At 48.6% G+C, this 27,469-nt stretch overlaps 1 protein-coding gene across 1 annotated transcript; it reads right to left on the bottom strand.

Moving 5' to 3' along the window:
• Window positions 1–80: 80 nt before the first annotated feature.
• LOC147228196 (uncharacterized) lies at window positions 81–26,958 on the bottom strand. The gene is made up of 3 exons (XM_086156119.1): window positions 26,298–26,958; window positions 225–635; window positions 81–118 (listed from the first exon to the last, which is right to left on the bottom strand). The coding sequence occupies exons 2-3, from the start codon at window positions 619–621 to the stop codon at window positions 81–83; spliced, it is 435 nt and encodes a 144-aa protein (XP_086012245.1). The 5' UTR covers window positions 622–635; window positions 26,298–26,958.
• Window positions 26,959–27,469: the final 511 nt, after the last annotated feature.

Here is a 27,469-nt window from a genome sequence, read left to right as displayed (position 1 = left end):
TCTGGTAACGGCACCCCGGGTGGAACGTGAGATACTGCTGGGAGCCAAGGAATGCTTCCACAGAGCATACAAGTACTCCCTCACATGGCGCCTTGGTTTGGCCCTGCGTTGTACTTCACTCAGAGGAAATACCGGGTCACACCAAGTGGTAAAAGCCCTACAGACGCTGGGATCGGAGGCCGGCGCCCGACGTGCGCGCCCACCTGTGCACGAATGGCGCCCACAGCACGAGCATGGTAAAGGATATGGACTGGACACCATGCGGATGCACCAGCTGCGGGGGCAGGTGGTCTGCTTCAGGCAGAAGAACACCACGGGTACGAGCTCAGGATAGGGGACGACCAGCACGCTGGTGCTGCTGCTGCCGTCGTCCTCGTCTTCGTCCTCCTCGCACTCCTCCTCCTCTTCCAACTGCTCCTCCTCGATGATGCGCTCGTCTTCGTCTTCGTCCTTGGCCCGACGGAGGCGGTACGGCGAGGCCCCGCGGGGGGAGGAAGCGGCCACGATGTCGTCGCCTCCGCCCTCGGCCGTCGTATCCCCGGAGATCCTCGCCGCCGCCGCCGGCCGCCCGCCGGCCGATATTGCTCCGACGCCGAGGCCCTCCTCCTCCTCGCTCGTCATGGCAACGCAGCAGTCTGCAGGGGGTTAAAAAGTAAAAAAAAAATAAAGAGTTAAAGCTCGGCTTCAGGGAGGAAGATCGCCAGACTTCTACGGCCTGCAGCTGGATGAACGCCTTCAGAGTCCGAGTTAGTTGTCTGGAGGCCCTCGGTCCGCTAGCCTCCTGCTGCATCCCATAATAATCCCCGGGACACGTCACATCCTACAAAGTCCCCGATTTAAGCTCAAACTTTTTAAAAATGAGTATTATGTAATAACACATACATACTCATGTAATAACACATGCATAATCATGTCATAACACATACAATCATGTAATAACACATATAATCATGTAATGACACATATAGTCATGTAATAACACATATATAATCATGTAATAACACATACATAATCATGTCAAAACACATACAATCATGTAATAACACATGTAATGACACATATAATCATGTAATAACACATATAATCATGTAATAACACATAATGTCATAAGGTGTTTTTTAAAACATCCCTGTTGGTCATGTGACCTTAGCTTTGCCATCAAAAGCAACAACAGCAAAAACAAGATGCAAATCAGGGATTATTGATGGCCGGGATTATCGATGCGGAAGTGACAAGTAGCAATTTATTCTGAAAGGCTGAAAAGAAGCGGCGCCCTCCTCATTTCCCCTGCATGCACGGGCGCACGGATAATCTGAGATTACCCCGGGATTAGCCAAATCTGGATCAGTCACCGGGATTTTTATTCCAATGTTTCCCCTAATAAACTGGATTTAATTCCAGATTATTCCTCGGCGTCTTGTAGTTGCACCTTCCGGGAGCACCCGGGAGCCATAATCCCAATCCCATTGGTGCTAAATGCTAATCCACGTTAAATAACGGCGACTGAAAGCGCGGAAGGAGGAGGAAGAGGAGGGTTAATAATCATCACTCCATCCTTCTGGAGATGAGAGGTGGCGCTTTTCAGAAATAGGACAAATAAGGAAGAAATAATTAGCGATTGCTAGCTGATGCTAATGCTAATGCTACGCATTAGGGAGGACGACTCATTTCCTGCTGGTCGTCCGCGGCGACCAGGCTATAAATGCCCCCCCGACAGCATCGAAGATTAACGGCACCTGTCCTGGGGGGGGGGCTGACCTTTGCTCAACGCTACTCCGTGATTGGCTGGGAGTGGGCGACGGGGGGCATCAATCAGCTAATGCACCGAGGCACGCACGCCACGTGCACGCTCTCACACGGACTTCTCAAGCCTTTGCCAGCGAGCTAATTTGATTGGCCGGCTCGTGCGGCGCTCCTCGCACCCCGTCTCCGCTTCATTTCCCACCCGTCACTTCCTGTGGCCGTTACCACGGCGACCCTACATCTCCTGCGTGATGAGGAGGCACCGGATCATTCGAGTATAATGTCTTTTTTTTTTTTTTTTTTTGCAAGAAAAACTATTTATACGGCATATTTGGCTCAGGTGGCGCTGGACGCCGTCTCATCATGAAACAGGTTACTGGTCTGATTCGACCAGCCGGGAGCGTGTGTGTGTGTGTGTGTGTGTGTGTGTGTGTGAGATTAAAAAGTATTTAGTGGAATTGCGTTCTATCAGATGAGGAGGAAAAGCAGAAAGAAGCGGCGGGTGATTAATGGCGTTGTGTAACGGAGCCTGTATGACGCGGTAAAAAGACGAGGACGGCGAAGAAGAGGCCCGTTCGCCGCCTCCGACGCTCAAAACCAGCCGGAGCCGCGCGATCGATGAGCCGCCGTCTGAGACGACCGTCGGGACGAACAGCACTCAGATGCTGCTTTAAATGAATGAATGAATGGGTGCACGACTCTATATACATGTGAATGAATGAATGAATGAATGGGTGCACGTCTCTATATGACATGTGAATGAATGAATGTATGAACAAATGAATGAAAAAATGGATGCACATCTTAATGTGACATATGAATTAATGAATGAATGAGTGCGCATCTCTATATGACATATGAATGAATGAACAAATTCATTAATGAATGTGTGCACGTCTTTCTGTGACATGTGAATGAATTAATGGGTGCATGTCTCGACATGACATATGAATGAATGAATTAATGAATGGGTGCACATCTTAATGTGACATATGAATTAATGAATCAATCAATGAAAGAATGAAAGAATGAATGAATGGATGAATGAATGAAAGAATGGGTGCATGTCTTAATGTGACATATGAATGAATGGATGAATGAATGAAAACAATAATGAATGGGTGCACGTCTTAATGTGACATATGAATGAATGAATGAATGGATGTCTTAATGTGACATATGAATGAATGGGTGCACATCTCTATAAACATTTGAATGAATGAATGAATGAATGGGTGCACGACTCTATATGACATATGAATGAATAAACAAATGAATGAATTAATGAATGAATGAGTGCACCTGTGTATGACATATGAATGAATGAAAACATTAATTAATGAATGGGTGCACGTCTTTATGTGACAAGTGAATGAATGGGTGAATGGGTGCATGTCTCGACATGACATATGAATGAATGAATGAATGGGTGCATATCTTAATGGGAAATATGAGTGAATGAATGAATGAATGTCTTAATGTGACATATGAATGAATGGATGAATGAATGAAAACAATAATGAATGGGTGCATGTCTTAATGTGACATATGAATGAATGAATGAATGAATGTCTTAATGTGACATATGAATGAATGGGTGCACATCTCTATAAACATTTGAATGAATGAATGAATGAATGGGTGCACGACTCTATATGACATATGAATGAATAAACAAATGAATGAATTAATGAATGAATGAGTGCACCTGTATATGACATATGAATGAATGAAAACATTAATTAATGAATGGGTGCACGTCTTTATGTGACAAGTGAATGAATGGGTGAATGGGTGCATGTCTCGACATGACATATGAATGAATGAATGAATGAATGGGTGCACATCTTAATGGGAAATATGAGTGAATGAATGAATGTCTTAATGTGACATATGAATGAATGAATGAATGGGTGCACATCTCTATAAACATTTGAATGAATGAATGAATGAATGGGTGCATGTCTCTATATGACATATGAATGAGTGAGTGAATGAATGACAAATAAATGGATGGCTGTTTCTGTATGACAAGTGAATGAGAGGGTGAATGGTTGGATGCTGAGCTATGTGAGTGAAAGAATGAATGAGTGAATGGTTGTGCGTCACTATGCCACATGAATGAGTGAATGTCGACGTGAAAAGTGAATTCCAGTGAACGGTTGAATGTCCTTGTATGACATACGAATGAATGAGTGAATGGTTGCACGTCTATGTGAGTGTTGCTCTAGGACAAATAAATAAATGAATGAGTGTCGAGTTTTTCATGGCGTTTGCAAACACTCCCATCGCGCACGAGCGCCAGCACTGTCAAAGTAATAGATTACTCTCCGCTCACTGTCTGCAAACACATCCTTGTTTGTTTTATTAATTTGTTGTTGTTGTTGTTTGGGCCTGTAACTGATGGCGGTGCGCTCAGGCATTATAAAAATAACAATGAAAAAATAAGAACATGAAAGAAAATTATAACTATAGAGTACATATATATATATGTATGTATATATAAAAGGGAAAAACATATATAAATATATAAAATATCTTCTGTGACAACGTTTTGGCCTCCAGGAAATTTCCGCGTCTCAAAAAATACATAAAACCTGAATTCTGCAAGCGCTCACACACACACACACACACACACAAACACACACACTTTCCGCCGTTACACACACTTCCCCCCGACGGGCGTTGTGCACGTGCACGCCGGAGCGCAGGGAATCCAATTTGTCGCGCCTCGCTCCGCTCCAGAGCCGGTCCCTCTTCATCTCCCCTTACAAAGAGGCGCGAGCAGTTCGGGGACCTGCGCTCGCGCCAAGGAAAACAAAGTACTTTTACCTACTTTTACCTGCAGGGGAATGTGTAAGTACACAGAAGTACTGGTCGGGGTTAGTAACGTCCCAGCCACCTGTTTGACAACAAACAGAGGATGCCTCATTTGCATACGGGGCCAGGGAAGGGGGCGGAGCCTATCCCAGCTGACTGGCAGCGAGAGGCGGGGTTTAACCTGTCAATCAAAGAGGCGTCCAATCCTTCTCTTATTCACACCGACAGACAAGGAACTGCTCGATAAACTGTCACACACGCGTCCCGTCACTTGGCCAATCGCGCGGTCAACATAAAGTCATGTGACCAAAAACCTGGAATAAACGATTCAGTAAGAAACGGGGGTAATGAATGTAGTATCTAATTGGGGAGATAAAGAAAAAAAAATTGTTCACACACAAATACACACACACACACACACACACAAACAAAACTGATAAACAAGGTCACCTGGCTGTTTTCGGCCAATCACATGATCAACATAGAGTCACGTGACCAACCACCTGGAATAAACAATTCAGTAAGAAACAGGGGGGCAAATAGTGAATGTAGTATCTTATTGGGGAAATAGAGAAAAAAATGTGTTCACACACACACACACACACACACACACACACACAAAAACAGATAAACAAGGTCACCTGGCTGTTTTTGGCCAATCACACGGTCACCAACTGGAATAAACCATTATGTAAGAAACGGGGGGATCAAAACAAAAAATTGTGAAATAAACTTAGAATTGTATTGAGGAAATAGAGAAAAGACAGTTTTCACACACACACACACACACATACATACACTGATAAGGTCACCTGGCAGTTCTCGGCCAATCACACGGTCGACATAGTCACGTGACCAACCTGCGGTCATTAACTGGAATAAACATTTTTGTAAGAAACGTCTGAAAATCAAAAATGTTAAAGTAAATGCAAATCTCTTGGTGAGAAAAAAAGAATCCATGTTCACACACACACACACACACACACACACACACACACACACACACACGAAAAACAATAAACAAGGTCACCTGGCTGTTTTCGGCCAATCACAAGATCAACATAGAGTCACGTGACCAACCACCTGGAATAAACGATTCAGTAAGAAACAGGGGGGCAAGCAGTGAATGTAGTATCTTATCGGGGAAAAAGAGAAAAAAATGTGTTCACACACACACACACACACACAAACACACACACACACAAAAACAGATAAACAAGGTCACCTGGCTGTTTTCGGCCAATCACACGGTCACCAACTGAAACGTAACCGTTCTGGAATAAACTATTATGTTAGAAACGGGGGGATCAAAACAAAAAATTGTGAAATAAATTTAGAATTGTATTGAGGAAATAGAGAAAAGACAGTTTTTTCACACAAACACACACACACACACACACACACAAAACGATAAGGTCACCTGGCTGTGACATAGAGTCACGTGACCAACCTGCGGTCATCAACTGGAATAAACCATTTAGTAAGAAACGGCTGAAAAACGAAAATGTTAAAATAATTCCAAATCTCTTGGTGAGAAAAAAAAAATCATGTTCACACACACACAAGAACCGATGAACAAGGTCACCTGGCTGTTTTCGGCCAATCACAAGGTTGCCAACTGAACTATAAGAGTTCTGGAATAAACCATTATGTAAGAAATGGGGGGGGTAAAAAAAAAATTGTGAAATAAACTCAGACTTGTATTGAGGAAATAGGGAAAAGATAGTTTTCACACACACACACACACACACACACACACACACAAAACGATAAGGTCACCTGGCTGTGACATAGAGTCACATGACCAACCTGCGGTCATCAACTGGAATAAACCATTATGTAAGAAATGGGGGGGGTAAAACAAAGAATTGTGAAATAAACTTAGAATTGTATTGAGGAAATAGAGAAAAGACAGTTTTCACACACACACACACACACACACACACACACACACACACACACACACACACACAAACACAAATATGCATGCGCATAACACGGCAAAACAAAAACTGGACGTGAAGCTGTGAGCCTCCACAATTAACACGGTTACCACAGAGACAACGGTCGCCGGTCGGTTGCCCCCGACGATGAACGGCGAGCAACGTGATTGGCGGCGGGTTCGAGGGCGACGGTCGACCGGCCGGAGCTGAAAGAGTTCTAATTAAAAGGAACACGTGCACGGCTGGCGTGCGCATTCAGGGACCAACGCCACAGAAGGGAAAAGCATTCGGACACCCACAGAAACTTCTGGAAGGCTTTAGTTTTGAATTTATGGGGATTAAACCAGAGCTTCCAATCCAGTGGGAGGGTTGTTTTCACCCGTGTGTGTGTGTGTGTGTGTGTGTGTGTGTGTGTGAGTTCACACTCACTGATCTGGAGGAAGATGGAAGATGAAAAAGACCATAAAACCGATCCCCGTTGTCGCACCGTCTCACACACTCACACAGCTGAGGACATTTGTGCGCGTGTGTGTGTGTGTGTGTGTGTGCACGTGTGTGTGTGTGTGTGTGTGTGTGTGTGTGAATTCACGATCGCTGGTCGAGAGGAGGAAGTCGGGCACGAAGAGGAAGATAATAAAAAAGCCCATTATACTGATCCTCGTCAGTCGCACACACTCAGCTGAGGAGTGTGTGTGTGTGTGTGTGTGTGTGTGTGTGTGTGACTTCACCATTGCTGATGAAGAGGAGGAGGTTGGGATGAAGAGGCAAATAAAAAAAAGCCCATAATACCAATCCACGTCAGTCGTACCGTCACACACCTTGTGTGTGTGTGTGAGTGTTTTTGTGTGCGTGTGTGTTTGCGCACATGTGTGTGTGTAAATGGAGGACGCTGGGATGAAGAGGCAGCTCAAAACCATTTATACAATCGACCCTTGTAAGTGGCACGGCCACACACACGCCCAGTGGAAGTGTGTGTGCGTGCATGCGCGCCGTGCGTGTGTGTGGGAGTTCACCATCGCTGATCCAACGGAGGAAGTTGGGAAGAAGAGGCAGATATAAAAAAAGCCCATTATACCGATCCTTGGCAGTTTCACACACACACACACACATTTATTTGTGTGTGTGTGTGTGTGTGTGTGTGTGTTGGGATGCTAACTAATCCATGCTGTCGTCTCCACCCACCCTCAATCCGCCGCCCCAAAACCTCAGGCTCGTCAATCCGACAGCCGATGGCGTCCCCCCGTAATAGGATTGCACGAAATACGTGCACGTGCGCAAGCGTCAATGCGGCGGCGGCGGCGGCGGCGGCGTGTCGTGGTTATCCGCCGCCGTCGGAGCAGAAGAGCCGCATCAGCAGAAGTGGAAAAAAAAGAAATAAAGCTTCGAAGCACAAAGAGGCCGGAGGGGGGGGTCGACAATGGAACGGTCCATCTTACAGTCCCCAATACGGAACGTACCACTTCGTCGTCTCATAAAGAAGCGGGGTTCTCTTTCCGATCGATTATTGGTATCGATTTGGATTGCAAGTCTCTCTGATCCTCCTGCGTTCAGCGGCCGGCTGTCAATCAAGCGATTTAGGCCCCGCCCACTTTTGGGGAACATCTCTATCACAGAGTTTTGACAGCTGTGATTGGAGGCCGGAGAACACGGGGACTCGTCACATTGATTGACAGGTTGTCAATCAATGTGACGGGTCCAGGGGTCGTCCAGGGGTCGTCCAGGGGTCGTCCAGGGGTCGTCACGGCAATCGGAAGGTCCGTTTGCGACCGGGTTATTACGCCGTAAAAGCGCTGCGCTCGATAGGAAGGGCAGCGGAGGGTCGGATGGGGGTGGACACCGGTTGTCATAGCAACGGGGCGTAACTAAGATGGGTCCGCGGAGATCGGCCGATCGATGAGGGGCCGCCCCTGCGGGAGCCATTCGTCAACACGGGGGTTTTAGCCGAGGGGTTTTAAGGGGGCAAAGGTCGCGAGGGGAAGGAAAGGCGAGCCTGGGGCGACCTCTGGAGAAGCACTCCACGTTCCACCGCCAGCTCAGAGAAGACGACATTTTTTTGAAGGGCTAGGAGGGCTAGCGTTAGCAAGATGACAAAAATAAAACGTGCTAGCCTAGCGCTAAACTGGCTTTCACCTGCACTATGACTTGCCACAGCAGCTACTTCCTGCGAGCAGATTACAGTGGTATCACAAATAAAAACCATTGGCTTCTTGTCCCATCAAACCTTCCATCAATGTCTCTGCTGGACACCTTATCGCCGTAGTACTTCCATCGCCAACAGTACTTCCAGTGCAAGAACTACTTCTAGTGACAGCAGTACCTGGAGTGCCAGTTCTAACGTATTTTCTGGACTATAGAGCGCACCTGTAAATAAGCCGCATCCGCTCTCTTATAAAAAAAAAGTAAAAAAAAATATATATACAAGCCACACTGGGCTATAAGCCGCAGATATCTATGTTGAAAAGAAAAAAATTTTCAAGTTCAGGCCACCTGCTTTTATGTCCTCTGAAAGCTTTTTTCGACTTTTGGCATTGCATGAGCAATGTCCAGGTTTCCAGGTTTCCTTCCTGGATAGCAAGCTGGATGGCCTTCAACTTAAAACTTGCATCATACGAGCTTCTTCTTGTGGTTTCCATGATGAAGGGGCGAGGATTTGAAAATAAGTACCAGTTAGTAATTTGTCATGCGTGTTCTATCTGCTTTTTATCTGCTCTTTCTGCTATTCCTCTTTGCATTGATTTATACGTCTTGATTTGGATTCTACTTCCGCCCCCTAGCGATGGAAGAAAAATCCACAGAATAGCCACACTTTTGTATACACCGCATGGTTCAAAACCTAGGAAAAAAGTAGCGGCTTATAGTCCAGAAAATACGGTACTTCTAGTGACACCACTACCTGTAATGCCAGCGGTACTTCCACTGACAGCACTACTTCTAGTAACAGCAGTACTTCTAGTGATGGCACTACTTCTAGTACAAGCAGTACTACTTCTGGTGCTACTTCTAGTAGCAGCAGTACCTGTAGTTGCAGAACTACTTCTGGTGACAGCAATACTTTGAGTACGAGCAGTACTTCTAGTGACAGCACTACTTCTAGTGACAGCACTACTTCAAGTGACAGCAGTACTTCGAGTAAGAGGACTACTTCTAGTGACAGCACTACTTCAAGTGACAGCAGTACTTTGAGTAAGAGGAGTATTTCTTGTGACAGCACTACTTCAAGTGACAGCAGTACTTTGAGTACGAGCAGTACTTCTAGTGACAGCCCTACTTCAAGTGACAGTAGTACTTCGAGTAAGAGGAGTACTTCTAGTGACAGCACTACTTCTAGTAACAGCAGTACTTCTAGTGATGGCACTACTTCTAGTACAAGCAGTACTACTTCTGGTGCTACTTCTAGTAGCAGCAGTACCTGTAGTTGCAGAACTACTTCTGGTGACAGCAATACTTTGAGTACGAGCAGTACTTCTAGTGACAGCACTACTTCTAGTGACAGCACTACTTCAAGTGACAGCAGTACTTCGAGTAAGAGGACTACTTCTAGTGACAGCACTACTTCAAGTGACAGCAGTACTTTGAGTAAGAGGAGTATTTCTTGTGACAGCACTACTTCAAGTGACAGCAGTACTTTGAGTACGAGCAGTACTTCTAGTGACAGCCCTACTTCAAGTGACAGTAGTACTTCGAGTAAGAGGAGTACTTCTAGTGACAGCACTACTTCTAGTAACAGCAGTACTTCTAGTGATGGCACTACTTCTAGTACAAGCAGTACTACTTCTGGTGCTACTTCTAGTAGCAGCAGTACCTGTAGTTGCAGAACTACTTCTGGTGACAGCAATACTTTGAGTACGAGCAGTACTTCTAGTGACAGCACTACTTCAAGTGACAGCAGTACTTTGAGTACGAGCAGTACTTCTAGTGACAGCACTACTTCTAGTGATGGCACTACTTCTAGTACAAGCAGTACTACTTCTGGTGCTACTTCTAGTAACAGCAGTACCTGTAGTGACAGAACTACTTCTGGTGACAGCAATACTTTGAGTACGAGCAGTACTTCTAGTGACAGCACTACTTCAAGTGACAGCAATACTTTGAGTACGAGCAGTACTTCTAGTGACAGCACTACTTCAAGTGACAGCAGTACTTCGAGTAAGAGGAGTACTTCTAGTGACAGCACTACTTCAAGTGACAGCAGTACTTCGAGTAAGAGGAGTACTTCTAGTGACAGCACTACTTCAAGTGACAGCAATACTTCGAGTAAGAGGAGTACTTCTAGTGACAGCACTACTTCAAGTGACAGCAGTACTTCGAGTAAGAGGAGTACTTCTAGTGACAGCACTACTTCAAGTGACAGCAATACTTCGAGTAAGAGGAGTACTTCTAGTGACAGCACTACTTCTAGTAACAGCAGTACTTCTAGTGATGGCACAACTTCTAGTACAAGCAGTACTACTTCTGGTGCTACTTCTAGTAACAGCAGTACCTGTAGTGACAGAACTACTTCTAGTGACAGCAATACTTCAAGTACGAGCAGTACTTCTAGTGACAGCACTACCTCTAGCGCAGTGGTTCTTAACCTTGTCGGAGGTACTGAACCCCACCTGTTTTACACGCGCATTCACCGAACCCTTCTTTATTGGATGGAGGATCGTTTCGTTGATGGGTACAAAGAACAGGCAGAGTAGCCTTTTCATGGAATCTGGCTCCCTTCACCTTGAATTCAGCAAGCGCTATGTTCTTGTAGCTCCCATCTCCATGCAGCTGAAGGAAGCCTTCCCTTAGTTTTGCCGGTGCTGGACTAGAATTGCTCATCTTGTCTTTGCAAATCATGCAGTTAGGACATCGATTCCGATCACGTTCCGTCATACATGTGAATCCGTATTGTACGTATTCTTCCGACCGCTTTCTTTTTTTTGCCCGACATAATTAGTATGAAGGGATTAAAATATTAAGAAAGAAATCACATGACGTACCATCACGACAGTCACAAGTTACTACAACTGAGCGCGCCAAAATCCCTGCGGCACAGATAGGCCGAGCTATGTAGCGTGATCACCTGCAGCCAGTGATGTCATCACCAATGTGTGTCTTGACCTCCGCCGAACCCCTGGGAAGAAGAAGAACCACTGCTCTAGTGACTGCAGTGCAGTAAGAAGAGATAGGTCCATAGAAATATCCCTAATTTCTACAAAGAAACAATGTACTTCTTCATGAGTCAGGAGTCATGGGACAGAAGAGGAAGTACTGCTGGAACCTTCAGGTTGAAGTACTGTGAATTGTACTGCATCCACAGAGCAGGAAGCTGGACTGGGGAAGTACAACAAAACAACAAGTATTTTCCCAGATTTTACAATTAGCTGACCAGGCTAATGGTCTCAGTTAATCTCACCAGGGCCTGGATCTGATCCCCAGGGGACGCCTGGCAGTTCAGCCAAAGGTCACGTGACCGGAGGACCTGCCAGGACGCTGCGTTCACTGCCTGTGGGGATTTACAGCTCCCCAAGGAGTCCGAGTCCACCGGGCTCTCCGCTCTCTTTGGAATGCAGCGTTCTGTGTTCCTATTGGTTTGCATGGACTACAGTGTGTGTGTGTGCATGTGTTTAGTGGCTACATTAGCCTAATCAGATCATCGCCTGGGTGCAAAGATGTGATTTTATTGGTCGATTTATCTTCTGCTATTATTATTATTATTCATCGTGTTTGATAAGATTTGTGTCTCTATGAGTCTGCTGATTTACTGACTGATTCATTGGTTACTCAAATCTTGAAGTTATGGATCTAACACACACACACACACACACACACACACACACACCGGTCGCCTACTAAATGTGACACGGGAATAATGGCTCCTGAATCACATTGGACAATTTGCATATTTCCGCCGCCGCTACCACCCCGGAAATAATCACATGTAAATTATAATCCCGCAAGCGCCATCCCATAGTACCCCCGCAACTCGAAAACGTTACTCCTCGAGATTTATTCCTCCCGCCGGCCAGGACCAGGCTATGCGCTGGAGGAGGAACCCCCTGAAGGGCTTCATGAGGGAGGGGTATAAATCCGGGTCGGCTTCCAGGTTTTAGACCGCTCCCATCCTTGCCCCGGGGAAGGCTCCTGTTTTGTATCTTTGCAAAGACGAAATGAATCTTGAAATAAAATATTTAGACACCATCCAGCCTTCGAGGGTTGTGTGTTTGCAAGCACGTGCGCGCACACATTGACAAAAGAATATATGCTTCACGAAGCATACATGTCATGTCATGGCCGAAGCATACATGTCATGTCTGGCCGAAGCATACATGTCATGTCTGGCCGAAGCATACATGTCATGTCTGGCCGAAGCATACATGTCATGTCTGGCCGAAGCATACATGTCATGTCATGGCCGAAGCATACATGTCATGTCTGGCCGAAGCATACATGTCATGTCTGGCCGGCCTGGGGGGTTCATACTTGTATGCTTCACGAACCATACATGGAGATCGGACAGATCAAGGCGTTGGCAACTCGTCAGGCCAGCAGCAACAAATAAGAAACAAGAGGCGGCACCGGAGGCGTCCGATTCAAACACCAGTCACTCTGAACAACAAAAAGGGGCGGGGCATGTGTCACATCTCGCCGCCACCAATCAATCAACCGGCGGCAAGTATCGACAGGGCGGCGAGGGAAGATGTACGAGGGGCGGAAGTGCATCTCAGATGAGGAAGCCCTTGGGGGGGGGGTTCTACGGGGACGAGGAAGGTCACGCGTGGCGGCGGCGGCGACCTGAGAGGGTTTGACTTGGCGAGCCAGGAAACGAGAGAAGGGGTTGAGAAACAGAGAGAGGGGAAGTTGATGGATGCTAGAAGGGGAGCGGGTGTGCGGGAGTGCTGTGACAGATTCCACAGGGGGCACACGGACGTGTGAGCGTGGCTTTGACACACACACACACACACACACACACACACACACACACACCTCCACACGCACAGTGTGTGTCAGCTGATGGAAGCGTGCCGCGGGAAACGTTGCCGAGCGGCAGCGAGTAAAGAAAAGATGACAACCGCACCTTCGGGAAAGAGGCCGTCTCTCACACACACACACACACACACACACACACACACACACACACTCACACACACACGCAGGATAAAGACGGCGACTAAGAGGAAGAGAAGCGGGGTGTGTGTAAAAAACAAAGGAGGAGATGGAGGGGGCAAGAGGGAGGTCGAAACAACAGCGGGGAGATAAAAGGTGTCTCAGAGTGACGGATTATGTAGTCAAAGAACCACACACACACACACACACACACACACACACACACACACGGAGACAGACACACACACTATCTGCTTTGCCGCTTCAAACCTTCCCCTCGGGGGTGACTTTTTCTCTGCCGCCTCTCGCAGGCATGGGAATGAAACATGAATAAATAAATAAATAAAGGTAAACAAATGAGAAACTTAAAAAAAAATCATAAACAGTGCGGCCGCCTGGTCGTCGCGGAAACACACACCGAGAGAAATGTATTTTTTGTCTTTTTTCTTCGTCGAATTGGCGTTGGAGCGTTACCAACGGAGACGATGATGAAGATGTTGATGAAGGTGAAAAGTAAAGTGAAAGTAAAAGTAAAACCAAGATGGCGGCAAACAGGAAGTACGACGCAACGTAAAGCGCATGCGTCGCTACTCTGCTAGCGGCTAACGTTAGCGCCCTTTACCGCGGGGGGGGGGGGTTTCTTCGGCGGCTGAGTGTTTCATCGTCGCTTATGTGACCGAGCCTCATCGCCACGTCCGGCGCTCGTCTCGTGCACGTGCTCATGCACGAGGGCGGGCGTGCACGAGGATGGGGGGGGTCAGGAGGAGATCAAATAGTTTAGGAATAAGACTGGAGGCTGGAGGAAGAGGTGGAGATTAATACACAGCTGCTGCTGGAAGGGGATTTGTGTCGCCGCCAGCGACGCGTCACACACACACACACACACACACACACACACACACACAGACACACACACATGCACGGGCGCAGGCCCACACGTTCACGTGCGCCGCCGCAATCGTCTCTATCCTGTTATATTAGATGCTGTCAAGACTTTTAGCCCCGCAACCCACACGCAGGCAACAAGCATGAACACACACACACACACACACACACACACACACACACACAAGGGTTGTGTAACGCGGCCGGTTTTATGTAAGCGTGTCGCACACCCACTCCCCGGGAGTTGACAGTTTGCAAAGTGCAGAAGGTAAACAGAGGGATGGAGTGACAGAGGGAGGAGGAGAAGGAACAGGAAGTGATCCCGGTCTCTTTCTCGCTGTTTTTTTTATCACTTTCTTTTCTCTCATATCAATATTTTTGAGTTCTTTTTGTTTGTTTGCGTCCCACCGATCACAGTTCGGTGGTGGCTGGCGGAGGCGCCGACCATCTCCCATTCATAAACATCTCTGGATATGTAGCGTGGTTAGCTAACGGCGAGCTATTTACAATACTGGATTTTATTTACAATACTGTAAATACACACACATGTACATATACTGCTGCATCCGTCTACCAATATATTCACTATCCCTCCTCTGTACATGACCAAACCATCTCAGTCTGGCTTCTCTGACCTTCTCTCCAAAACATCTAACATGTGCCGTTCCTCTGATAGACTCATTCCTGATCCTAACCATCCGAGTCACTCCCAAAGAGAACCTCAACATCTTCATCTCTGCAACCTCTAGTTCTGCCAGCTGTCTTTTGGTCATTGGAACAGTTTCTAGTCCAAACATCATCGCTGGTCTCACCACTGTCTTGTACACCTTTCCTTTCATTCATGTTGATAGTCTTCTATCTCTTTGTAACCCGGACACTTTTCTCCAGCCATTCCAACCTGCTTGGACCGTCTCTTCACCTCTTTTCCGCACTCTCCGTTGCTCTGGACTGTTGACCCTAAGTACTTGAGATCCTCCAGCTTCTTGATCTCCACTCCCTGTAGCCTCACCGCTCCACCCGAGTTCCTCTCGTTCACACACATATATTCTGTCTTGCTGCGACTAACTTTCATTCCTCTCCTTTCCAGAGCATACCTCCACCTCTCTAGATTTTCCTCAAGCTGTTCCCTGCTCTCACTACAGATCACAATGTTATCCGCAAACATCATGGTCCATGGGGATTCCTGTCTAATCTCATCTGTCAGCCTGTCCATCACCACTGCGAGCAAGAAGGGGCTCAGAGCTGATCCCTGATGGAGTCCCACCTCCACCTTGAACTTCTCGGTTACCCATACAGCACACCTCACCACTGTCTCACAGTGAGCATACATGTCCTGCGCCAGTCTAACATACTTCTCTGCCACTCCGGATTTCCACATACAATACCAGAGCTCCTCTCTTGGCACCCTGTCCTATGCTTTTTCTAGGTCTACAAAAACACAATGCAGCTCCCTCTGGCCGTCTCTGTTCTTCTCTATTAACATTCTCAGAGCAAATACTGCATCTGTAGTATTCTTTACATACATTTACATATATTTAGGCAATGTATATGTATATAAATGCTAAACTATTATATATATATAAGATGGCCGACGGCAAATGGTGCTTTACACTGGACTGCATTTGCCCATTCACACGCCAAAGGTTTTACAAATCAATACATGGCCGTTTTGCCAGAGGGTGATTGGCACTGGTTACCGTGGTTACGCAGTGGAGGGGGTGGAGCTGTATGGGTTGCGAAGTGTTGGTTTTTTCTCTTCCCATCACAACAACAACAAGCCCGGGTAACTCAAGTCTGGCTTCTCTCACGAGGCCAGTGTCCGTTGCTGTGGAAACGGGAGTTAACGATAAAGGAAATTTTCCTGCCCCTCATTGGCTGACCTCCCCCCACCCTGTCGATCGCTTCCTGTCACGTGACCCCCCGATAAGGTCTTGATGACCAAAGGGACAATTTGATTGTCCGGTGGATTCACTCCCTGAACTCCTTAGCTTAGCTCCTTAGCGCGGAATTCGAATCCTCAACGAATCCTGACATCAACACAAACGGGAAATTCTTTTTCTTTTCCCGGAGGTTGACCAATCAGGGAGCAGCATGAACAGACACCTACAGGGTTCCACCCAATCAGATGACTCCACTTGTGCTGCTGGTCGTCTCTGTGATCCAAACCTTCAGATCAACTTAACCAAACCATTAGATGAGGTAATCAAATCCTTTAGCTAAACTAAACTAAACCAAACTGTCAGATCAGCTAAACCTGAACTGAATCAAACTGTCAGACAAACCAAACCAAACCATCAGATTAACTAATCTTAACTATCCGATCAACAGTACTAATCCCAAACCCTACAAACCCAAAACCTGGTAAACCAAACCAATATTCAGATCAACTAATCCAAACCTTCAGATAAACTTAATTAATCCAAACCAATAGATAAACTAAATTGATCCAAACCATCAGATCAACTAATCCAAACCTTGAAGGAAACTAAACCAAACCTTTGGATGAACTATGCTGAGCTTAACCAATAAACCAACTAAACTTTCAGACCAGCTAAACCTAAACGTAATCTAAACACCAGAAAAACAAACCAAAACTAAACCATCAGATCAACTAAACCTGAACTAAACCTGAACTGAACCCTGAGATAAACCAGAGAGTTACATAACATAAAATCACCGATCAGTTGAGGGTATTGCTGCCAAAACACAAGCAGATGGCCATCACACACACACACACACACACACACACACACACACACACACACACACACGGGAAAAATAAAAGTGGGAACCCAGACACACTAATCAAAGCACAATTAGAAGTGGAAAGGAAGTCGAGGCAGACGCCACCTGCTTCTACTTCCATCCTCCTCAACCATCTCCACCTTCTTCACCTGCCTCCATCCTAATATAATAAAATAAAATCAACCGCTCATTATTATTATTATTTTTTTTTTTTTTAATTTAAATGACTTATTTTTATTCGATTTAATTTTCCCACGCCCGGGTGGAAAATAAATGAAATTTAATCATTTATTTGTAACATTTTGTCGCGGGCGGCGGATCCGATGAGCAAGCGGCCGAGTCCCGGCGCTGGACGGCGCCGGATCACATCTGACGTCAGCTCGCCTCCGCACCGGTGTGTGTGTGTGCGTGCGTGCACGTGTGTGTGTGTGTGTGTGTGGGAGCGGAGATACACACATGTAATTGATTGCCGCGTGGGCGTACGAACAACCATATTTCAATTCAGGAAAAAAAAAAAAAAAAAAAACACGCACAAGCGCTCGCTGCTCGACGGCGCCCCCTGGTGGACGGGGGTGGACGAGATTACCGCCGGTGGGGGTCAAAGGTCAAGGGCGCCGTTGCCCACAGCCGCCGTTCCTTCTAAACAGGAATAGAAGACATCCGAGGATGGCAAATTTCACCGGGCGGCGCCGAGAAAACCCGTCGAGTGCAATTAGAGCCGCGAGCGCTTCCCGCCGCCGCCGCCGCCGCCACCGCCGCCACCTCCTCTTCATTGCCGCCGCCGCCTCTTCCTCGCCACCCCTTCCCAACCCCGTTTTAATTATCCGCCTCCCGTCGCACACGGCGAGTAACCGTTCCTGACAAGCAGGTGGAGAGTGACGGCGCGCGTGCGCACGCCGGGGTGCACGCACACACACACACACACACACACACTTGCAGCATGCGTTCAAGTCCTACGCCTCCATGAGCAGACGCAAGCAGATATGAACAATATGTGCACACGTGCACACGCATGTGCGCCGACATACACATATGTGCATACAGCTGGGTTTGAGGACGTCGCTGCCGAAACGCACACACACACACGCGAACGGCGGCGACCGGAAACGAGGGGTCGGACAGCCGGGAAGGAGGAAGAGGAGGAGGAGGTCGTGCACGTGTAGCGTGCACGACGTGGGCGACGGGTTTGAAAGAATGGAAAAAGGTAAAAATAGAGGAGCGGGAGAGGAAACACTGAGCGACAGGTGGGGGAGGAGACTTTATGCACACACACACACACACACACACACACAGGCACATATATATGCACACAATGGCTGTGAGAATGAGTCAGATCAGTTTTTCCATTATTATTAGTAATCCAGATTATAATCTGGATTGTATTCGCTTTTATAACCTGGATTAGCGTTTGGAATCTAAATCTGGATTATGGGCTGGATCAGGATCGGGAATAAAATCTTGCCCATGATTATAATCTGTGTTATAATCTCGATTATAAACCGGATCGTAATCTGGATCAAGCGTTTTTTAATCTGACGCAAAATTAGTTCCAACAAACACATGCAAAAAAAGGAGAAGAAAACAGCCTTCCTGAAACAAGATTACACTGCAGAGTGTGTGTGTGTGTGTGTGCATGCGCGCTAAGTGTTAGCTCCAGCTAAGTAGACCAGCCCCCTCAGCTAGCGACGCTAACACTTGTGTGCGCTTCGGGCCGTCAAGGGCCACCAAAGGACGGGACTCGATGACATTTTGATTTACCGCCATTATTGATCCTCCTGATTGGTCATCAATACCTGGCGTGGAAGCTGAGAGACCTATCAGGGGGTTTCCTGTCCCGACTTTGGCGGCTCTCTCTTTCTGTCTGAGTAGAAACGCGCGCCACCCGAACGCTGACCTCGGATTTCATCAGGTCTCGTTAGCGTAGCGCGCTAACGCTTCCGCCGTTGCGCCGCGGCCCCTTTGTGTTGCGTCAGGCGGGAGAACCCGACTTCAAAGCTGGAGACGTCCTTTTCGCCGGAAACACCGCGGCGGAGATAACGAGCTTTTAGCGGAAGCTAACAGGAAACTGGTGGCGGCGGCGGCGGTTTATCCCGAGCACGCCACTCCGGAATCTGACCAGACGACGCGGCGGTGTTAGCAGTGCCGCGAGTGGAAGGAAACAAGATTTCAAAACATAGACGAAGAAATAAAGATGTGTTTTTTTTAAAAATCCCACTTATTCCCCCTAGCCAATCCCCGGTTGCCGTCGGCAACCAATTAGCCCACAGGACCGACCCCCCTCACACACACACACACACACACCGGAGGAACACACTCACTCGGGCGCAATCGATCCAGCTGATTAAGGATCCGGTCGGAGACAACTACTCAGTGATTGGTGTGTGTGTGTGTGTGTGTGTGTGTGTGTGTGTGTGTGTGTGTGCGGCAGGTAACTCTCCAGGAAATGAATATAAACCAATGCAACATCTTCTAAAATAATAGTTACTGCATGTGTGTGTGTGTGTGTGTGTTTGTGTGTGTGTGTGTGTGCGCGCAACAGGGAGGCACCGTGTGATTAATGTTGCAATAAATATCAGCCTTCCACTTTCTTTAATCTTATATAGAGCCCAAAATAAAATATTCCCACACACGCGCACACACACACACACACACACACACATACGTGCACGCGCCAAGTGCAAACTGGGCCATATAAACTATGTGAGGCTCCAGGCAGTTGCCACGGGAACCAGCTACAAAGTGATTAAGGCCACGAGGCAGAAGTTATATGTTATAATCAGCGGTAACCATGTAAGGACGTAGTAATTACCGGCTGATCGGGGATTAATAACCCCGGACGCTACCCGGACAGGAAGTTGCCGCAACGCGATTAGCGCTCAATTCGCAGAGAGTTCTTGCGGGGGGGGATGTCGGCGAAATTCAACCGAACAGTGAAGAAATTCTTTGTAAACACTCGACATAAGCAAAGGGTTAGCATGGGTAACCTGGAGCGCCGCTAACATCACGAGCGTGACATCGAAGTATTCTGACGGGCTAATCCCGGAGTAGCTGGTCCTTGGAGGGAAAGGGGGGGTAGCGACTTTCCCGCACAAGGTCACTAAACACATCGTTCGTTTACGCCTGCAATATGCAGGGTAATAACAGTGTAATAACAGTGTAATAATAGTGTAATAACAGTGTAATAGTGCGATAACATGTAACGTAATAACACAAAAGCCGGGGTTTCACTTAATTTCATGGGTGTAGGGGGAAAACCTGGCAACATGAGCACCAAACACACACGCACACACATATGGTTTGCTTTCCAAATAAGCCCACACACACACACCGGCGAGCCATCGGCGGACGCCGTCCGAACTCAGGCGCGGCGTTTTCCAGGAAGTGCCGCCAACAAGGGAGATGGAGACTAAATATAGACGTGATGGAGGAGAAGAAAACAAACACGGAAAGACCAACGTCGGTGAGGCCGGGTCAGACAGCAGACAGGAATAGCCGCGCTACCAAACACACACACACACACACACACACACACACACACACACACACACACACACACACACACACACACAAAATGCAAAATGGTGTCCATTATGACTTGTTCCGGCGCTAAAAGCTGTCAGATCCTGGGGAACATCACTCGTGGTGGCTGAAGCTTTTAAGTTGAAGGGGGCTCAGAACTTCCTGTTTGCACAGGAAGTGAGGGATTATTACTAGCGTGTGCGCCGACAGAGGTTGAGGGGGGGCACCCCTACTCTGAAGACAAACGGTCATCTCGAATGGGACGCAAATGCCTCTACAAGGTCTACCTAGCGTTAGCTTAGCATTGCCAACCTCCCATGTTATCCTGTGCCCCTTTGTAAACAGCAGGAAGGGGTGTTAGAGGTGATGCAGGGTGGCGGCAACTGATTGGTTGTCCTGCTGGGAAAGCGTGAGGAACCCCACAACCAGGATAGCGGCTAACCGACAAGCTAGCGCCACGATTATTTTGTCGTCAGCAAAACAAATGACATTGCGTCAAACTGGACGATGAAAAATACCACGGCTGGCGGTTGTGCTAAGCGGATGATACGTGGGTCGAGATCAAGAGGCAAGAAGGGGAAGCTTTCACGACACCCCTCGACATGATCCACACCAACGTCAAGTTCTCAATGGTGACAAACGTCTTTTCTTGGACTATTGTGTTCACTTCAACAGGACAGGGGCTTAGATATGAAGAGCAACCAACACTCGTGGACCAATACTTGCTCTTTGACTCGCATCAGCCCTTTGGACTTTGGGTACCCGGAACTCCTCACCAGACATCCCATCAGCAGAAAAACAGAGTTCCAACATGTTCAGAAAGCCCTTAAATCTTGTGGCTACCCTAATTTGTCCAACACGGAACAAGAGGAGCAAACGTGAAGACATTGCCATTCCGTACATTGCAGAGTTTTCAACATGTACTTGTACCCTTCAAACCCCACAACACCCTGAGGTAAAGACAGGTGAACGCTCAGAAACAAGATGGAGAAGCAGCCGCCATGAGGTCTACACTGGGGAGATGAAACAACCTCCACACAAACGGTTGGCCCAATGCAGAAGAGCCAACACTTCAGGGCAAGACTCTGAGGTCCACCTACACCTGAAGGACAAGGGCAACTCCTTCGGAGGCAGCAATGTATGCCAGAGAAGACAGATGTGTCGAGGGAGGGGTCAAAGAGGCCAGCTTTGTCAGGAGGGACAACAAAGTGTGTCTTACCTTGGAGGGGCCAAAGGCACAAGCCTTACAATCTGATTTTAGGAGTATCCCTTTCTTTTGGGCTGCTCCCTTCAGGGGTCGCCACAGTGAATCAACCTCCACCATCTCACCCTATTCTCTGTATCCTCCTCTCTCACGCCGAGAAACTTCCTGACCTCTTTCACTGCTTCCAAAAATCGTCTCTTTGGTCGTCCTCTAGGCCTCCTGCCTCCCCTTTATCAACATATTCCCTATCCCTCCCTCTGTAAGGGACCGAACCACCTCTGTATGGACGTTGTTTTGCTTTCTCCCCAAAACATCTGAGATCTGCTACCCCTCTGATGGACTCGTTCCTGAACTTATCCAACGTCATCAGTCCCAAAGAGAACCTCAACATCTTCATCCCTGCTCTGCTTGAGGTAGCAGGTCAGACCCCAGAAGTTGTACCTTTTGTTCCCGCCAACACTTTCACCAAGCCTCTTGGTGAAACATCTTCACAAACAGATTTTGACAAGAAAAAGAGGCCACGTTAACCCCGCCCGCCCCGCCCCCGACCCCCCGGTACTTCACGGCTGCCGCGCGTCTTCAACCAATCACATTCAAGCTGCTTCTCGTTAGCACGCTTATAATTTTCCCATCCTGTTGTCAAGAGAATCTTGTTTTTGCGTTTGCACCAGCGCCCGCCTCCATGGCAACCCGTCGGCCGGTCGGCTAAGGTTAAGACGAGATTTTTTCTCAAAATAGGATTTAGCTCATGTTGACGCGTAAGCGGGCTAAAGCTAACGGCTTGAAGGCTAGCTGGAGAGGTCGGAGGGAAGGTCACGGTGGGGTTTGGCTAACTGGGAAGATGCGCTAGCGCACGGAGCGTCGAGAACACCTGTGTGTGTGTGTGTGTGTGTGTGTGTGAGTGTGTGTGTGTGTGTGTGTGTCATCTCCAGGGGGCAATAATGATCTGCGATCAGGGTCAGCGTCAGGGGCGCTGAGTTATGAGAGCATATTGATCCCAGCAAGGCCGGCAGATACGTGTGTGTGTGTGTGTGTGTGTGTGATGGTGTCTTTCCCCGGTGATGTGGAACAGGGAATGATCTCTGCCGGCGAGGAAGGGCGATCAATCCCTGTCCGGATGTGCATTCCAGGAAGCTCCGCCCCCTCCTCGCTGAGAAATTAGCATCCTAGATGCTAACCGCCGCGCAATTAGACATAATTGCCGAGCGGACGGATTCGCCCGGCGAGCCGAACGCGCCCGCCACGCACCTCATCCGGTGATTCACGGGTTCCTGTTGTCGCTGCGGGTCGAGGTCCGGCGTGATTTAGGCCCCGGCAATGGTTGTCATGGTTACAGTCCGGGCCAACGATCCTTGCTGTTTTATTTTTTTCCAATTCGACGCCATCAATCTCACCGGATGTTATAAAACCGGACGTCTCCGAAACCCCCGGCGGATCCGGATTATCGTCCGGATTGACTGTGCTTGTAAATCCCCGCGGTGCCAAATTTCCCGACAGGAAATGAACGCATCTTTTATAAAAAATAAAAATAAAAAAATAAAAATCCCAAACCGACTCTGACAGCCGGCGTCTTGGACTCACCTTGAACCCAACGCCTCAAAACACACCCAGCGCCGGAGCTGCTGCATTATTTAGCCAGAAGCACAAGCGAAACACACACACACACACACACACACACACACACACACATCATGTAAATAAATAAACCAATAAACATGCTAAAAGCGCAAATTCACAGAACCTGGAAGCGTGGAAATAAATACTAAGAGAACGCGGACGGAAATGTTCTGGGGCTCCCAGACGGAGGAGGTCTGCTGAGGAGAACCAAGCAAACTTTTCTCTTGCGGCAGGATTCTGCTCACCTGCATGTGTGTGAGTGTGTGTGCGTGTGTGTGTGTGTGTGTGTGTTATGACCACACTCGAACTCCATCGCAGGTCAATGCCGGCAGCCCCCGTTCTGCTATTTAGCATTTTAGCGTTCACATCAAAAGTCTGTTAAAGGGAAAACATCGGGATGCCGCACTTCCTGTTTCACCGGTCACGGACCAATCGAGGCGTTCTCGTCGCCACGACCTAGCCAATCACATCGAAGGCTTAATGCGCTAGCATTATTAGCGCAACGCGGCCGTGACATTTGTCTGAGACGAACAACCGGCGTGCAGAGCGAAGAGCTGAAGAGGGAAAAACCCACTGTTTCTCCTCACTTCAAGACAATATTGAACACTCTATTTTAGGACACACACACACACACACACACACACACACACAAGCGCGCTTGCTAACTGCGACCCGCTCACAGCCATCGACCGGAGAACCCCCTCCATCCCTCCAACAGCTCCGCTTCGCCCAGAGAGAAGGCGTCTGAGCGCTTCGATCCAGTGGATAAAGGGGATTAGGCGCCGGGAGGGGCGAGCGGTGATCTTTGGTGACCTTGGGAGAAGGTGGGTTTACTCCACCGTCACGTTCTACCGGAACGTTCTCGGGTTCCACGTCGCGATCGGAGCCTTTTGGAATCCACGGCGGTGTTTTGGGTAACGCCACAGGAGGGCGAGCGCGATGAGGAACTCGGAGAAAAGAAAAGGGTGAAAGAGTTCCGGTGAATGAGCGACTCTGAACGCAACTCCGGAGGGAAAGTTTAACAATAAAAACTTTCATAAACATACACTCACGGGATTATAATCCGGTAATCCATGGGGAAAACGCCAGATTGCCAACACCCAGCCTGGTTGTGACCATGTGGTTGCGGGACGCTGCTACCATGGCAACAGCAACACAGGGTGGGGAGACTGCTTTCCATCCCATCTCCTGCGGTCAGTGAACGCAGCACGAATCCGCAGTGAATGCAACCTTGATGTGGTCAATGAATGCAATGCTAACCTGTGAGCGGTGAATGCGACGCTAACGTGCGTCAATGAATGCAACGCTAACCTGTGAGCGGTGAATGCAACGCTAACCTCTGGTCATTGAATGCAACGCTAACCTGCGGTTGTGAATGCAACGCTAACCTGTGAGCGGAACGCAGCCTGGTTGTGACCACCGCAACGCTAACGTGCTGTCAATGAATGCAAGGCTAACCTGTGAGCGGTGAATACAACGCTAACGTGCGGTCAATGAATGCAACGCTAACCTGTGAGCGGTGAATGCAACGCTAACGTGCGTCAATGAATGCAACGCTAACCTGTGAGCGGTGAATGCAACGCTAACGTGCGTCAATGAATGCAACGCTAACCTGTGAGCGGAATGCAGCCTGGTTGTGACCACCGCAACGCTAACGTGCTGTCAATGAATGCAAGGCTAACCTGTGAGCAGTGAATACAACGCTAACGTGCGGTCAATGAATGCAACGCTAACCTGTGAGCGGTGAATGCAACGCTAACGTGCTGTCAATGAATGCAAGGCTAACCTGTGAGCAGTGAATACAACGCTAACGTGCGGTCAATGAATGCAACGCTAACCTGTGAGCGGTGAATGCAACGCTAACGTGCGGTCAATGAATGCAAGGCTAACCTGTGAGCAGTGAATGCATCGCTAACCTCTGGTCATTGAATGCAACGCTAATCTGCGGTTGTGAATGCAACGCTAACCTGTGAGCGGTAAATGCAACGCTAACCTGTGAGCGGCATGCAGCCTGGTTGTGACCACCGCAACGCTAATCTGCGGTCAATGAACGCAAGGCTAACCTGTGAGCGGTGAATGCAACGCTAACCTGCACTAAATTGGAGTCTGTGCACTGCGGTCCCTAAATGCACTTTGTGTATCTAACATGCAGCGAATGCAACCCAAACAGGGTCCAAGAATGCAACCTTAACCTGGAATCCAAACAATCCCAAAACCTGTGATCGGCCAATGAAACATACACTTCCTGTAAATGCAAGCCTGAGGAGGGCCAATCAACGCAACCCAATCCTGGGTGCATGAATGCAACCAGCGGTCACTGAATACAGCAATTTCAGCGGTGTTCTCAATGCAAGCATGGAGTCACACACACACACACACACACACACACACACACACGCACACACACACACACACACACACACACACACACACACACAGAGTCCAGCCAGCCCCGCGCACACGGCGCCCCCTGTCGGCGTAAATCCGCGCAGGTGCGGGCAACATGTTTGTTCCTCAGATGGGAAAGTTTTTGGAGAATAAGTGTGCGTGTGCGGAGTCGGGGGGGGGGGGGGTTACAGTGCACGCGCACACGCACAACACGCACGATGCGATTACAAACTTCTTCGCATGCCACTTCCGATCCGAAGTTGGCGGGAGGGAAAGTGACGTCACTGATGAAGAGGAGGAGGTGTGAGTGTGAGTGTGTGTGTGCGTGTGCGTGTGCGCGTGCGGGGGGTACTCACCCTTTCCGACATCGACCGTCGTTCAGGTGAAGAAGAAGAAGATGATGATGATGGAGAAGAAGAAGAAGCGGAGACCCTCCCAGGTTAATCCGCGGGGGTTGCGGGTTCTACTCCCCCCCTCCCACGGCGATTCCGATCGATCAGGTTCGATATCCGATCGATCACTCGCTTCCGGAAGTGCCCTCCCCCTCCCCCACCCCCTCCCCCACCCCACCCGCCCCTGGTAATCCTGGACGGCGCTCTGGATCCGGACCTCCAGGTGCAGAAGCTGTCAGAGCCGCGGTGCGTGGGTTTCGTCCACCGGGTGTCCCGGGGCGGGAGGTGCACCGTGCATGCTCCCGGAAGTGTGTGTGTGTGTGTGTGTGCGTGGGGTGGGGGGGAGGGAGTCCACGAGTGGGAGGGGGAGGGAGGGGGTCGGCGTGGACGTGGATGTGCCCCCTCACCCTCCCTCCCCCCTTCCTCCCGGAGAAGCTTCCGGCTGTGTGTGTGTGTGTGTGTGTGTGTGTGTGTCCACGCCGTGTGTCCGGACCGGCGTGGCTTGAAAAATAGAAAAAAAAAAAAAAAAAACACGCAAGCCTGCACGCACGCTCTCTATCTTAACTTTTCACCGTGACGCGGGAATCCCTCCTCTTCCTCCTCCTCCTCTTCTTCTTCTTCTTCTTCTTCTTCTTCCTCCCCCGCGCGTCCGCATGTCCTCGCGAGGCTGCCGCGCGCGCGCGCGTGCGTGCGTGCGTGCGTGGCTTCCCCCCTCGCGTGCGCACAGGTGGGAGGAGGAAGTGGATCTGAAGGGAGGAAGAAGAAAAAGAGGAGGAGGAAGAGGAGGAGGGGCGAGCGATGGCTCGCAGGTGAGAGGAGAGAGAGAGGAAGAAGGGAAAGATGGAAGAAGAAGGATGGAGGAAAGAAAGAGAGGGAGGAAAAGAGGGATGGAGAGGAGAAGGAGGGGCGGAGCTTCTTCTTCCCGCCGTTTTCACTCCGCGCCGGACGCCAAAGCCATCGATGATGTCACTTCCGGTGGGAAAAAAGATGGGGTTTCCCCGGCAGGTGAGGGAGGTTGAAGGCCTGTCAATCAATCAGTTGCCAATCATTAATCGATATGCCTTATCAGCGAGGTTAACAACCAGTTACATGTCTTTGGGGGCGGGGCTTATTTTTCGATCGTGCCATTACCGTCC

This window comes from Fistularia commersonii, chromosome 12 (assembly GCF_037954325.1).
Source record: "Fistularia commersonii isolate RoL2024-O1a breed Wild chromosome 12, RoL_Fcom_v1.0, whole genome shotgun sequence".
Classification (NCBI taxonomy): Eukaryota; Metazoa; Chordata; class Actinopteri; order Syngnathiformes; family Fistulariidae; genus Fistularia; species Fistularia commersonii.
Note: the sequence above shows the minus strand (reverse complement) of the source record. Positions and strands in the feature narration are given on the sequence as shown.